The 16,723-nt window shown below is 36.5% G+C and overlaps 1 protein-coding gene across 4 annotated transcripts in view; it reads left to right on the top strand.

The window, feature by feature from the left end:
• LOC144975973 (uncharacterized) overlaps nt 1-16,723 on the top strand; it is a 77,700-nt gene that overhangs the window by 25,483 nt on the left and 35,494 nt on the right. For all 4 annotated transcript variants that reach the window (XM_078920215.1, XM_078920212.1, XM_078920213.1 and 1 more), the window contains exons 12-16: nt 1,409-1,561; nt 3,660-3,738; nt 5,451-5,627; nt 9,019-9,180; nt 13,557-13,769. In XM_078920215.1, coding sequence (XP_078776341.1) covers nt 1,409-1,561; nt 3,660-3,738; nt 5,451-5,627; nt 9,019-9,180; nt 13,557-13,769 — 784 coding nt within the window. The remainder of the gene's footprint in view (nt 1-1,408; nt 1,562-3,659; nt 3,739-5,450; nt 5,628-9,018; nt 9,181-13,556; nt 13,770-16,723) is intronic.

Here is a 16,723-nt window from a genome sequence, read left to right as displayed (position 1 = left end):
GAGACAACATATTCAATTTGCGTCAAAGTATTCAGAAGCATCGAGAAGTAAATTCTGGCCTCCACACTTGTTTTATAGACTATTCGAAAGCTTTTGATTGTGTTAATCATGAGAAACTATGGGAAACTCTCCTGGAGATGAACTTTGATCCTAGAATTAGAAACCTGATAAGATCCCTCTATGAGAACCAACAATCAGCGGTACAACTAGAAAGCGGAACAACAGAATGGTTCAAAGTTACAAAAGGAGTAAGACAGGGATGTATTCTATCACCCCATTTGTTCAGCATTTACACTGAAGGTATAATGCGAGATGTGGAAAACGATGTCAGGAGAAGTAATTACAACGAACCTAAAATGCAAGGTCTACCCATAAAAGATCTGAGGTACGCAGACGACACTGCACTATTGTCCACAACACCGAGGGGACTAGAGAATCTAATAACATCTGTTAAGGAACATAGCGAGACCAAAGGCCTTAAGCTGAATATAAAGAAGACCAAAATCATGAATACTGACAAATGCAAAACAGATGTCATCATAAAAATCAATGGAGAAGAAATAGAAAGAGTAAAGAATTTTTAATATCTTGGAGCCAGGATTGAGTACAACGGGAAATCGGCCCCAGAGATCAGGAGGAGACTGGCAATGGCAAGATCAAAGCTAGAAAAGATGAATAATATCTGGAAAGGGCAGTGCATTCAAACAAAAATCAAAATCCTCAAAAGTGTTGTTTTCCCAACTGCAACATATGGATGCGAAGCATGGACTATCAGCAAAGCAGAGAGCACAAAGATCACAGCTTTTGAAATGGCATGCTACAGAAAAATACTCAGAATATCATGGACTGAAAAACAAACAAACAAAGAAGTCCTGAGAAGGATCGGAATAAAATCACCAATTCTTCTTCAAACTGTAAAGAAATTGAAACTAAACTATTTTGGCCACACGACTCGCCACGAATCATTAGAAAAGCACATTCTGCAGACAAGGGTAGACGGCAAGAGAGGAAGAGGTAGACCAACAAGAAGCTGGGAACAAGATATATGTGAATGGCTGGGAATGACAGCAACTCAAGCAAGTAGACTGGCGGAAAACCGTAATCTGTTTCGCAAGAAAGTTCGGGAAGCAACGCCCTACGCAGGATCAGCTGACTAGATGATGATGATATATATATATAGCATTGTGTTATAAACATTGTTTTGTTATCAGTGGGAGATAAGTTTGATTCCCTGTCGAGCTGTGGCTTTGAGCTTAATTTACTACACTGCACTGTAAGTAATGCCTGGGTTATTCCAGTCTTCCCTTGGAATAGACCCTAAGCATATTTTTCCCTCGAAAGTTACTTGTATTTATTTAATTTTAGAAAAATCGTAATTGAGTGGGATCATATTAAATCTCTTTGACAGAATCACTGAGTTGACAGAGATCAACTCTGACTTGAAAGAAAAATGTGAGGATCAATGGCACCAATCTAGCTCTATGATACAGACTCTACAGGCACAACTCAACCAGCAAGCTATGGTTACACGCCAACATATAGAGGAGCACGCTGGCACAAAGTAAGTCTTTGTTGTTAGTATGTTTTCATTTTCCCCTCCTACTTCTTTTCCTCTTCCTACTCTTCACCTACTCGTTTGGGTGATGTCCTAGCAACCAGTGCTGGGACATATAAACCATGCATATCGATCTGTTTCTCTCAAACTGTGTTGAGTGTTGCCACGTATCTTTGCATACAATTCTTACAACTTACTAGACCTAATGAATCCTAAATATGAATAACGTATCTTTCTTGGTTGTCACGCAATCGCTAATTCCTTTAATGATTTTGCTGTGTTTTCATTATTACTACCAAGTACATTAGAATTTTACAGTAACACACACACATACACACACACACACACACTTACACACACCATAATGGTATGTGGATTATTTTCAGGTAGGGGCATCATGTGGACACAGAGCAGAATTGACCACTCCACCTTAATTTCCACACAAAACAAACCAACATTCACCATTCCCTTCTGTTTTACTCACACAATACTGTGAGCAATTTTTAGTAAAATGGGAAGAGGGTGGTATGTGAATTTAATTTGTATGACCTATTGCATTTTATCTTTGTTGTGAGATGAATATCTCTCAATGCCACCCCTAAATCCAGTGTACAGAGGCTCCTACCCTTCCTCTTTGCGGAATCATTCCACTGAATTGGTCTATATTCCACGATTTTCAAGGCAAAAATTCCTGGTTTCAGTAAAGGGAATTTTTTTTTAAAAATGATATCTAGTTTAAAAATTGTTTAAAGTGTGAGTTATGGTCTATATCTTAATCATCCTTTATGGTCAATCAACATATATTTTGTAGTGTGTGCAGTTAAGGTCATAATATTATATTCTAAGGAGTCAATGACACCCCTAGGTTATTATGTTGGCTCCAATATGTGAGGTCAGTGACCGAGGTATTATTATTATGTTGGCTCCAAAATGTGAGGTCAATGAATGAAGAATTATAATATATTGGCTCCAAGTGGGAGTATGATTGTGTGCAGTTGGCCATTCTCCCTATTTAATTTTGTCAGTTTGTGTATGCATGTGGGTGTGTCTGTATACTAGTACATGGCGTGTGTTTGATTAGGTCTGTGTTGGGGGGGGGGGGAGAGGAGAGACAACTGTTACTCAGCCGTTTGTGTTTATTCCTGGTGGAAATGAAGAGAGAGAGGGAGAGGCAGAGAGAGAGAGAGGGGTGGGGAGGTGGGGTTGGGGTCCTGCCGAGGTTAAATCCATCCATTCAAAGTTTTGCTCTGAGACTGCCAGGGTCATTCCTTGTCTGTTATTATTTGATCCCCTTTTTAGTCTCTAACCACCCTGCAAATTTTTACACATTTTCTTTTGTTTTATCTGCATACTTTTAGATTGTCTATTGCATTGTCTATTGCATTATATACAGCAAAACATGTCAAAGTCTATTACGGTACGTTGATTCTGCTTTTTGGTCTCAAATTCTGCTTTTTTTGCATTCTGATTCCTCTTTGGGGCTATTGGGGGTAGGAGCCTCTAAGTGTAGTGTATTGATAACGATACAAGATGCTTATCAAAGGATACATGCAAGAATTGATGAAGCTCCAGATAACACTCCTATAAAAATAATCATAAAGGGAGCACGTTCAACAACACAGCTCAAATCAAGAAGACATTTCCACCGAACAAAAATGGAAGACCTCAACGTGAAAGAGAACTGGAGAGAAATGTGGAACACTGAAAAATCTAGAGGAGGCAACACCTTAAAAAACCTCATTGAAAGAATGGCTGCAGTCCACAATGCCAGGAAATAGTTTCTTCGAATCGCCTTTTGACAGGACCTGGTCGAACTGCATCCAATATGTGCAAATGGAAACTTGGGAACAGTGATGCCTGCTGCAAGTGTCAGGCAGCTCCAGGGACTAGTGATCACATTGTCCTCCACTTCCAGTAACAAGACTTGCAGGTGGCTACGAAACAGTTCTTAGGACGGAGGACTTCCGAAGCTGGGTTGACGAAATGAATTTGGAGGTGTAGCCATATGCTACTACTACTACTACTACTACTACTACTACTACTACTACTACTACTACTACTACTACTACTACTGTTGATTATTAATATACATTCCATTTAACAGGCAGCAGTACCAATCCTTACAGGACAACTTCAATAGGCTTGTCACGGACTACAAGGATTTGTTGGAGACGTTTGAGAGTGTAAGTGATTGCTTAAAATTTAAATTAGATATGCAAACGTGAGAAAGTGTACCAGAGACTTTTAATAAATGAAATTAAGCAAATAGTGACCTCATCCATTGGATCTTCTTTGACTTTTGTGTGTATTTTAAAATGTATGAGAAATGATGATTTTTTAAGAACAAAACAGGTATTGAGTTCTTCAATTGCCCTCTTGCACTTTGTACATCTTGTCCTTTCCTTAGGTCATGACGTTTATTGGTAAATTAGCAATTGCATTATGCTTCTTTAAAAGAAATGGGAATTTTTGTATGAAAATATACTTTGTTACGGGTCAAAATATGAGAAATTGTGACCCATTTTCTCCCCCCAAAAAAGTCTATGTCGGGGTGAGCAGGTGCCAAAAATGGATTTCAAAGTTAAAATGGCCAGAATTGTGAAATTCTAGTTTTTGTCAGCTACTCCAACCACTAACACCATATTATCATCACGACTACCACTATTACAACTATCAACACATCATCACATCTACTACCACCTCTACAACCACTACTACCACCACATTATCATCAGGTGTGCCACTACTACAACCACTACTAACACCACATAATCATCACCACTACCACCACAACAACCACTACCACCACATCATCACCACTAGCACAACCACTACATAATCATTACTACTTTAACTACACTACTGCTGCCACCACCGGTGCTCACCGCATATTTACCACTTCAACCACGACCACCACATCATCAACTCTATCACAACTGCATCTACCAGTACTTCATCATCATCATCTTCATCTCTGTCATCATCATCATCATCATCATCATTATCATATCAATTATTTGTTATTGATAATTTGTTTTGAATAATAATATCAATTTTCATCACCATCATCATCATCAGAAAAAAAAAAAAAAAAACAGATGGGGAGGACAAAAGTGAATAACAGAATTTAACATCCTATATACATGTAAAATTTGAATTGTAAATTTTAATTTTCCTATCCTGCTGCCTTGACTTAGTATCACGATATAGTAAGAATGTCACCTCGACCTGACCTGTCTGTTCGTAAATAGTGAACATTTGTTTATTTTGTGAAATAAGTGTAGATTTGTCTGTTAAATAGGTAAAATTGAGTTATTTGAGAAGAAAAAATTATTTGAAATGCCAAATTCAATTTTTTAAATGCCAAACAGCTTCCAAAAGAAAATGTTACTTTTGTTGTTGTTGTTGTTGTTTTTAAAATTTAGCATTAATACTGCCAAATTGGCAAACCTGTTCACAAGAAATTCAAGACAGTAGAGGTGACACAAAGTACCGTATTTGATTACTTGCATCCAAATTATGTAAAAACACAGTAAGAGTTATAGAATGTGTTCTCACTGCCTGATTATACGTTGTTTTATTATGCTACGCATTCCGGTCAACCAGGTCATGAAAAAAATAATAAATCACCAATAGTCCGATTTCAAAAAGTTTTGACGAAATATTTGATGCAGGATATGTGGATATGATCGCATTTTCGTGGAGGGACAGATTTTTAATTGAGGTCTTTTAATTTTATTCCAATCTTGATATTAAGATGCATTGTATTCATTGAAAATACTAAATTAATGATAAATTAAATTTGTTTAATCAAAATCTCGAAATGATTAACAAGAATGATGCTGGTTTGATGGAATTAAATTTGATAAGTTTGATTGCTATCTTTCCTTTCCAGGAAAAATCCAGAATTTGTCATCAAGAATTGTCTAAGGAACAGGTGGAGGAAATGAATAAGATGGCTGCTCAGGTCTTTGCAGCAGAGGAAGCTATCAACTACAGAGACAAGCAACTAGAGGAGTCCAAGAGAAATTGTAACAACAAGGATGAAACTATCAAGCTGCTTCATATTCAGGTTGTTATCTATTTTAAGAGTGATTTTCACCCTTTTTTTCTGTCCTTACTGACTGTAGTAATTTTTCACTTGCATGCTCTGAAAATTCCTTCTGTCATCTGCCATATGGCGGAAAGCAGAGAGGTGATCTGATAGCTTCCTATTTGAGGCCACTTTGTTTTTTACTCATTTTGAAATATACAAGAAATATAACATATTTGGCACCAAACAGCTTAAAGTAGTTTGGAAGGCAGCTGAGCTCTATAAATGGATCAAGGAAAATAACCCTTGATTTTCCTATCCTGCTGCCTTGTGAAAACATGTTTCAAAATATACTTCTGCTTTCCGCAAAAAAAAAAACCCCAAAAAACCCCAACAAATACCTACCTCATGGTTTGTTGCCCGTGTCTTAGAATGGAATATGTTACCTCTAATATCTTGAAAAGTCATCTTGAGATTGAACAGGGGGTGGGGTGTTTGTTGACAAATTTGAACTAGGGGAGACCAAGACAAAATTAAATGACAATGATTGACAAGAAAAGATCATGATTTGTCATTTAAATCATAAATTGACATATAGTGTGATCTGACCAAAATAACTATAATAGAAGAATTGCAAGGACAAAGAAAACAACTGAATTTAACATTTTGAAAAAAATAATGTCCTCACCGGTCCATTTGTGCATCCACGGCTTCTCTGCAACATTTATCCAGTGGTCCTCTGTAAATGGCACCCTTGTCAATGATTTCTCCAAATAAGAGGCCAGGCCCTTTTTCAAAAGAGTGGATATAGATATCTTCACATCCTTCTGGCGAGGTATGAACCTGAATAATGATAGATGCATGAAATCAGAGAAGCAAGAGTTGTTATATATTCAACACTAAAAACATACCAGTTACTGGCGGATTAAGTATGGATGTTACTGTACTGTTGTTAGTTGTTCTAATGACACCCAATGTATAAGACTATTAGCACCCAATTCTTAGTGTCTTGTTTATGAAAGTTTAGTACACATGTCATCACAGCATAACATTTACAGGTCAACTTGATCTCACATGCAAGTTCAATATATTGGTCAATCTCGAGCTCTGGGCCTAAAATTACATTTTAAGACATTTCCTCCTAACATTTGTTTATTCTCTTGGGTAATTTATTACTATTAAGTAATAAAAATGTTAAATCTATGTTTATGCTTGCACTTTTTTGACTTGTAACAAATTGAATAGCTTAAAATATATAAGTTGTAGGAGTGATCATAACCTTCAACTAGATCTAGACAGACGATGACTAATTCTTTGTGGTTATTAGACCCAATCACTTGTACAGCAGATTATTTGGTTTATCAAATTATCAAAGAATCACTCAAGTTAATAACTCTACAAAGTGTGGACAATTTTTAAAAAATCATTTTTCAACCTGTAGGATACATTCGATCTAACTATAAAATTTGCCACCATGGCTAATGTTACACTTGCAACGTTTCATTCGCAGTTAGACACCATGGAAAGAAAACCAAATTATTTCCCATAAACCCTTTTTCCTACCAAAAATAACAGTGCTAAAGTAAAAATATCAAAAGATCCTCTCAGTTGGACAATCGCGGTCATTAACTCTCCAATGAGTTTGAAAGAAGCAATAATAACAATAGCAAAGAGTGACGAGCTGGCAGAACTTGTATGATACTAGCAGGCTTATAATTTCACTAGAATTTGCAGGTTCAGAGACTTAATTTAGTTCCACCATTCACTATCACATTTATTTTTATTTTTTACCTTCTCTTTTACATGTTCGGCTATTAGCTCTTCAATACTCTTACTGTTTTGTCCTGCTAATATACACAGGAACATGAAAAAAACAAAAAAACATGAGCTTTTATAAAGCTCATTATCCACTAGACATGCTCAAAGTGCTTTACTAACTGTCCCTGACAAACAGCAACGCGTAACATATAGAACAAGACATGATGCCTGTTAGATTTTATTACAATTTTTTTCGACAGTAACAGTGCTGTTGATGGCCAGGTACTAATTTTACACCTGAGTACGGTGAGAGAATGCAAGTAAAGAGTCTTTTCCAAGGACTCAACTATGCATGAGTGAGGCTCGAACCCAGGACCTTCCGATCCGAAAGCGAGTGTCATACGACAAGACCACATAGCTACGAACCTCCTAATGAAGGAAAAGCATGGTGTTGGAATTATCACTCGCCATCTTAAATAACTTGTCCTTAGAGACATGATCTTCCAGTGTAATAAACAGTGATGCCAAAACTTCGGTTTCACATGAAAAAAATCTGGTCTGGAGCAAAAAATCCCGGGTTACGGGCAACTTCCGTCAAATTCCGGTGAGGTCATTGTTCCAAGGATACATTATCATCACTGCCACTACTACTACAACCACCATCACAACATCATCACTACCACTAATACTACAGCCAGCACCACTTCCACCACATCATCATCAATACCTCTACTACTACAACCACCGCTGCCACATCATCATCACTACCACTACTACTACAACTGCCACCACCACATCATCATCACGACCACTACTACTACAACCACCACCACCACATCATCACTACCACTAATACTACAACCACTACCCCCACCACCACATCACCATCATTACCACTACAACCACAACCACCACCTCCATATCATCATCACTACTACTACAACCACCACCACCACATCATCACTACCACTACTACTATAACCACCACCACCACATCAACACTACCACTATTACTACAACTACTACTACTACTACTACTACTACTACTACTACTACTACTACTACTACTACTACTACTACTACTACTACTACTACAGCCACCACCACCACCACATCATCGTCGCGACCACTACTACTGCAACGACTAGCGTCACATCATCACTACCACTAATACAACAACCATCACCACAACCACTACTACTACTACTACTACTACTACTACTACTACTACTACTACTACTACTACCACTACCACTACTACTACTACTACTACAACTGCCACAACCACATCATCATTACAATCACTACAACCACCACAACCACATCATCATCACGACCACTACTACTACAACCACCACCACCACCACATCGTCATTAACACTACTACTTCAACCACCACCACATCATCATCATCATTACCACTATTACTACAACCACCACCAACACATCATCATCACTACCACTAATACAACCACCACCGCCACATTATCATTACTACTACTACTACTACTACTACTACTACTACTACTACTAGAAATTCACTTTATCTTCGATTTTGGCTCATATCTTGAATCGAAACTTGCGGCATCCTTCCGGGTTTTCTCAGCCAGCCTCACATGTCATATGCAAAATATTTTATTCATTTTTAGTAATTTTGTTTTTTTCATCTCAGCTTGAAACTTACCAAACAGATTTTGCTACAGAAAGGGAATCCCGTACAAAGATTGCTCAAGAGAAGAATGTTTTCGAAGAAGATTTGCAGAAAGCACAAGATCAAATCAGAAATTTGACAGAACAGCTCAATCAAAAACATATGCAAGACATTCAGAGAAGGGTAAGTTCTACCATCAAAATTAGATTATTTGAGTCCTACAGAACAGAACTCCTATTATGTAATCCTCAAAATAACATTTATGAACAAGGCCTTTCGATTTGTATAGATGATTTGAAAATACCTTTTTTCTGAAAAATGCCAGAAACTTGGGAATTTATCTCAGCAGTGACCTGTCCGTGGAATATTATGTGACACAACTTTGCAAAGCATTGTATTGTGAAATTTGCCGTATTGGCCAATTTTCAGCATATTTAAATCAAAATTCCTTAAAGACTCTAGTGTCTGCTTTTGATTTTACTCGTTTGGACTATTGTAATTCACTCCTGTCTAATTCCCCAGGTTTCTTACTTGATAAATTGAAGCAGTTTGAAAATTAGCTGCTAGAATAGTTTTAAGAAGAAATAAGAGAGAACACACGACTCCGTTGTTTTTGACCTTACACTGGCTTCCCATTGGGTTGGAGTCATGTGTTTTAGATATTTTCATGGAAGCGCCCCTGCTTATCTCAATGAGCTTGTTGAACCATATGTTTAGCCCTGTACATTGAGTCAGGTGATCATTGCCTGCTTAAAGTGCTGAAAAAGTCACTTTGCACCATATTTCTGGATTAATCTCCCCTTTATACTTCATGTCGTCCGTACTGAACTCGATTTCAAGAAGCACTTTAAAAACTTATTTATTTCGGGAATTTTTAATGTATTCGTTATTTTAGTTGAGCGGACGACGATTCAGGAATATGTGATGTTTTTATATGTATAAAATGTTGAGGCTATCATGAACAGACAGGTATACGAACGAGGAAGTGTTGGAGAAGGTGAGAAAGGGTAGAATATTGATTGAAGCAGTTACGTTTTCTGGGACATGTGTGGAGAAGAGACGGAATAGAAAAGTTGGTAACATCTGGGATGATCGAAGGAAAGAGAGCTAGAGGAAGACAAAGAATGACTTATTTAACTAACCTAAAAATGGCCAAATGTGATTTTAAAAGCATCACAGGTTTCATGCGCACTGCAGAGGATCGTGATTCGTGGAGACAGCTGATGGCAACGTGCTCAAGAGCACAAGCCACAATGGATGATGTATATATATTTTATATATATATATATATATATATATATATATATATATATATATATATATATATATTATTTAAAATATTTACCACAATGTTTGGGGCAGTCTACATCAATGTTTCAGGCTTAATTTGCCATCTTCAGGACTGAGTTTTGTTGACTGTTGTTGTTTCTTGAAGTGGTTCCGGTTTGAAGTTAATTAAGAGGAATTTGCGCCGATGGGGACACTTTCCGTAGATCTCACTTTTCATGTTGAGTGTGGCTTCATGAGGTTGTTTGATTATTGTATATTTTTCTTCCAGGCATAGGCTACATTGTTTTGATGTTGGTGTGTATCCTGCTGTTTTAGATAAAATTTTCCATGAAATGTTGTGGTCTATCAAAACAATGTAGCCTATGCCTGGAAGATATCTAAAGCAGCAGGATACACACCAACATCAAAACAATGTAGCCTATGCCTGGAAGATATCTAAAGCAGCAGGATACACACCAACATCAAAACAATGTAGCCTATGCCTGGAAGAAACTCAGCGAACATATTTGGAAATTAAAAGACAACAAAATAGACCACAACATTTCATGGAAAATTTTATCTAAAGCAGCAGGATACACACCAACATCAAAACAATGTAGCCTATGCCTGGAAGAAAAATATACAATAATCAAACAACCTCATGAAGCCACACTCAACATGAAAAGTGAGATCTACGGAAAGTGTCCCCATCGGCGCAAATTCCTCTTAATTAACTTCAAACCGGAACCACTTCAAGAAACAACAACAGTCAACAAAACTCAGTCCTGAAGATGGCAAATTAAGCCTGAAACATTGATGTAGACTGCCCCAAACATTGTGGTAAATATTTTAAATAATAATTCGCTCCATTACTACATGTCGAGCACTTTTCGTACCATATTTGTATCAAACACGATTCAATATATATATATATATATATATATTAGACCTGTAAATTCTCAGTGAATTAATTGAAATCAGTCAATTTGTTTCAAATATTTTAAAAAAGGAAAGAAAGAAATGAAGAAAGAAAGAATTCACAAATCATAGTCGAATGACCGTAAAGTAATTAGGAGTGTTCCACAGCGCAGCATCATGGGGGCCGTTTATATTAACGATGGATATATTGCCAAGGCTAAGCGACGCTTTTTTAGAATTGGCTGTCTGAACACATCCCAGTGTATTTTCACACAGCCTTCATTTAATTATTTTTTTCACTTTCCAAACCTGTCGTGATCCCAATGGTAGCCAATTTTAACTGAGCCGCCGAGAGATAAATTTCATCTAAGCCAAAATTGACCACATTTACATGGGGGGGTTGTAAAAGAATGAAAAAGTAAAACGCAAAAGCGGGAAGTGCGTTATGTAGACACCTTCAAATAGAAAGTTAGGATAGATTGCTACAAGCACATCTCTATTGCCTCACGTTGTCAACAAACTGGTTGACCGTTTCTTCACTGATGGGTACCTAATTATAGGGAACAATGGTAAGTAGTCTAATTAATTCCGGCACAAATTAGGACGTTTTCTGCCATTGCTTGCTGTTTACTGTGGCGATTTACCATTCATTTAGATTCTTTGGATTTTTCCGCTACAACTGCCGAAGTTTCTTCATATGATGATAATTCACTTCTACTTGATGATTCAGTGTATTGGCGAGAAGTCATATTTATTTCATTTTTTTTTTCTGTCATTAACTGATTGAAAATCAAGTTTGCTCATTGCTACATTATTTTAATTAATGTTCTCACAATGCCTGAGCTATTCGTGGATCGCAATTCAGACTTGTCGAGCATCGATAAAGCTGTGAGGAATAAATTCAATTGGTCATGACTAGAAGTAGAAGTTAAAGATGATAATGGTGATTATTTGTCTGACTATGTCAGAAAAATTCCAGAGGCTGGAATATGACTTTGATGAAGCCATCTTATATGAATGACATGCTTATTTAGCATTCCTTCTACATCAAATCAATGGCAGTCATACTTCCAGTAAGTAATAATACCCACTATTTTACTGTATTGTATTTATCACTCCTCACCAGTGATGCCCTTATTTAAAAAAACAAAAAAACTTGACCAATTTTTATAGAGCTCATTTACAGTTCTAATATATATATATACACACGAGCACGGAAATCTCGAACACGGAAATCTCAAACTCAGTACAATTCCCAGTTTTAATCCCTCTATTTCATTAGTATTGGCAACACAAAAATCTCGAACACTTTCTGGGGCCAATACTGAAATCTTGAACAAACTGGACATTCCCTTGTGGTCGGTTGAATTTTTTTTCCCGCAAATTGTTTGTGTTGAACGGAAAATAAAGATGCCATCGCGTGTTGCATATATTATGTGTGTATGTGTGTGCATGCTGAACTGAGGGGGAATTATGAAGCATGTTTACCCACCGCACCCACCCATCACTCAATTGTTACTTCACTTTATTATACTTAATCTGAGGTGCCAGTATCATCGCAATAATGACCAGTATCACAGGGACAGGAGACTTTAGTCTGCAATTGGTAAGAGGGTGTTAAGTGATGAGTGATAGTGATAGTATTGATTTTAGGTACCGGATTCGCAGGAAATGATGTCGCGTGCTGAGTGTGTAATCCACAATTCAAAATGCTGGCTTTGTCTTTTTATCAAGAACACGCAGTGGGATTTGTCATTCCATTTCTGCATTTGAACAAGACAAGACGCACGAAATGCAAAACCAGTGAAAACTCTTCATAATTTTGTAAAAGCTGGTCGAGAAAAGGTAATTGAATTGTCTCACCATCGACTCTCGACAGAGTTCACAATAACGGAGAGTTATCATTATAATATGAATTTCATCAAGACCACCCACATTTACCTCCCTCAAATCCTCAACACGGAAAACTCAAAAGCACGAGAATCTCGAACAATTAGGCCCAGTCCTGACGTTCGAGATTTCAGTGCTCGAGTGAGTATATATATATATACATACATTCATAGCGAGATAGAGATGGAGAGACAGGGTGTGCGTGTGTGTGAGAGAGGGAGACATTTGAATGGATTGATGTTGTTGTTATGCGCCTAGAGCTTTATTGTATTGTGCAATATAAATAACCTTCATTATTATTATTATTATTATTATTATTATTATTATTATTATTATTATAAAATCACATTTTCTAATTTTTAAAAAATGCAACAGGCAAGCATTATCATTATTATTATTATTATTATTATTATTATTATTATCAACACAGTATTTGTCATTTTCACCACCAGTAATTTTTTCACTCTATTTGTATCTTTTAGGTTAGTTATACCCAAAGACCTCATTTTACAAACGGAGAGCGACTTGATTTGAGAACTCCTCCTTTACATCAACAACAGCAACATCAATATCCCTTAGAAGCTTTTCATCAGTCATACTCTGAGGAGCCCCATGCCTTAAACTTAAACAGCAACAATACCTACAGGCCACAAAATATGCAGTCAAATCTTTCAAACTATTATTATAGACAGCCGGTATGTTGATTTTAGAATATATTTTACATCATTTTATATTTCTATGAGAAATAGGTTGCTCAATGGGGCCTAGCAGCTTACTCTAGTGGTAATGGTTTTGATGCTGCAGAGCATTTGGTTGAACGTTATATTGTGCCTAGTTAGTTAGCGACAGTACATGAGGAAGAGAGTTTGCTGACTAGGATAGATGGTCATGACATAGTAGTGTAAAACCATCAAAAGCAACTGGTAGGAAGACTAGATGTTGTTTTCTATCTCAAAGTAAATGGAATTATAAGGATTCTAAATGTATCTAATGTTAGTTTTTATGTAGTAAAGAGCACTTTACAAGGGGTCCTAAACATAAAACACTTATCGAGTCGGAGGAGCCTTTATCCTTATAAGGCACTTATATTGTTAGTTTGTTTTTTTTTTTGACAGAGCCAACACTGTTTCTCGCCAGGTAGTCATTTTGCACCAAGCACAATGAGATAATGTGGGGAAAGAGCCTTTACCAAGGACTCAACTTTTTGTCACCCACAAAGGGACTCGAATCAGTTATTTAGAGGTTGGAAATAAAATCATAACCAGGGCTTTTCTGTGCTGTTATCTCGATGATATTAAGTTACTTATTCAAAATAACCCTGCTTTTTTTTACATCAAAGTAATGTCTGCTTTAATAATAATAATAATAATAATAATAATAATAGATCTTTATTGTCCATAAATATGGCAATTTGTCATTTAGTTACACTTGTTATAATGTTAAACGATAACTAAGATTGAACAGATATTTCACTCCTACTTATTTTCTCTCTCTCTCTCTCTCTCTCTCTCTCTCTCTCTCTCTCTCTCTCTCTCTTTCTTTCTTTCTTCTTCACACGTGCGATATACACAACATAAACATATTCATTTCGTTTTCAATTTGTTACGATTGTGGCAATTCGACACTAAAAATTATCATCATTATCAATTGGTCAGTTAATCTTACATTAAATAAATTAATCAGTTAATCAGTCAACGAATCAATCCTTGGTTTCTCTGTACCATATGAAATATTCAAAATTTTTATTGCTGATGGAACGAACGTTGATTTATACTTGTTAGTTCTACATTTAAAGCTTAAAGCTATACTACTGTCCTCTGAAAAAATGCATTAAAAAATTTTGGCCAGAAAACTTATCTTTCGTACATCAATCGATTAAAATTACCTTGTCGTCAAAAACTCAAATCTGGAACTTAAAATAAAAATTAAAAAACCCGTCATGGCTGTTTTTTGCATCGCTTGCGGCCGCAAAAAATGGCAAAAAAATCGCTGATTTACATTGCGGCCGCAAAATTTGCAAATTTTCGAGATTTTGCCCAAAAAAAAAAATAACTAAATATTTTTTTAAATTTAGTGGGGACCAGTGATGATAATCTTTCACGGATTTTTTCATTAATGTTCCGTTGTTTTAGTCATGTCAAACCTTTTCTGCTAAGTGGTAGTTCATGAAAAAAAAATGCCTTCTATCATTTTTTGACACCTGTGCTCAGTTGTATGACTTTTGGTGACACTCCTTTATTTATGACGTTAGTCTAGACACACTGGCGCCAAATGTCAAAAGTAGCACAAGACATGTGGTGGCCATGGATGAGATGATCGAAAGGGAGGGGATTGTGCAAATGGGTGTAAATATTTATGTACCTTTTAGCTGTAGCATGATAGTACATTTGGCGATTTTATAAGTTTTATAAGCCCGTCTTTTTTTTTCTTTCTTTTTCTTTTTTTTTGTTTTGTTTTTGTTTGATTGTTCTGATTTGTTAATAGTATTCAATACATCTTGTGTCTAATTATAAAACAATTTTAAAAAATAAATTCATCAATTCTCCCTCTCTCTCCTCTCTCTCTCTCTCTTCTCTCTCTCTTCTCTCTCTCTCTCTCTTCTCTCTCTCTCTCCTCTCTCTCTCTCTCTCTCTCTTCTCTCTCTCCCTCTCTCTCTCTCTCACTCTCTCTCTCTCTCCCTCTCTCTCCTCTCTCTCTTCTCTCTCTCCCTCCTCTCTTCTCCTTCTCTCCTCTCTCTCTCCTCTCTCTCCTCTTCTCTCCTCTCTCTCTCTCTTCTCTCTCTCTCTCTCTCCTCTCTCTCTCTCTCTCTCTCTCTCTCTCTCTCTCCATATTATGTTTATAGATATCATGATGTGGTAGTCGTTAGGCTGATCGATTTAAGAAATGATTGTTTAAAGGCTAATTTAAATTTAATTTGTAGATGGAATATGTTTTGCAATTAATTAAAGATTCTTATTTATAAGCTGCATCATCACAAGGTTACAATAATACAGACACTAACCGGGTTTGTTATGTAAAAACAAATACCTCCTGGTCTTTTGGCCAAAAGTTTATCATAATCACTTGATATAGTGGGTGACATTATATAAAATGTTTAATTGGAAATGACAATTCATTAAATTACATTTGCAAAAGGTCAGGATGTGTCTAATGATCAGAAGTGCATTAGATTTGGGTTTGACTGACGGGCCGGTAGATTTTCCTCCTTTTGACAAATTTTCATTATCATCACTGGGGGACCTGTGCTTGTGTCAGGATGAAACAGTTAGAAAATCTCAAAATAAGTACACTGATAGCGTGAAATTCCTTTTTCTTGGGCACTTTAATTGTAATTCTAGAACTTTTTACTAGATCCCATTTTCTTCCTTTTTACTGGCGATGATATGACCTTACATTTGTTGCAAGTGCCGTGAAACCCTTAAAAACAAACAAATACCTTTCTCTTTCATGAACGAATTATGGGTTTTTAGGAAAATTAATTGCAACTTTTTGCAAATTTTGCTGTTTTTAGCTTGCAAAATTTGGGATTTTTTTTTGTTGCAAAAACCCGCCATGTCAGAAAAACTGTGTTTCATCAGATTATGGCATTATAGATAAAACCTGTATTTGGTATCCACCATTTGATAGCTGTTGGTAAAGTACTCACTTC

This window comes from Berghia stephanieae, chromosome 6 (genome assembly GCF_034508935.2).
Source record: "Berghia stephanieae isolate SIO BIC M18660-M18661 chromosome 6, UCSD_Bste_1.3, whole genome shotgun sequence".
Lineage (NCBI taxonomy): Eukaryota > Metazoa > Mollusca > Gastropoda > Nudibranchia > Aeolidiidae > Berghia > Berghia stephanieae.
This window is presented reverse-complemented; position numbering and strand designations above follow the sequence as displayed.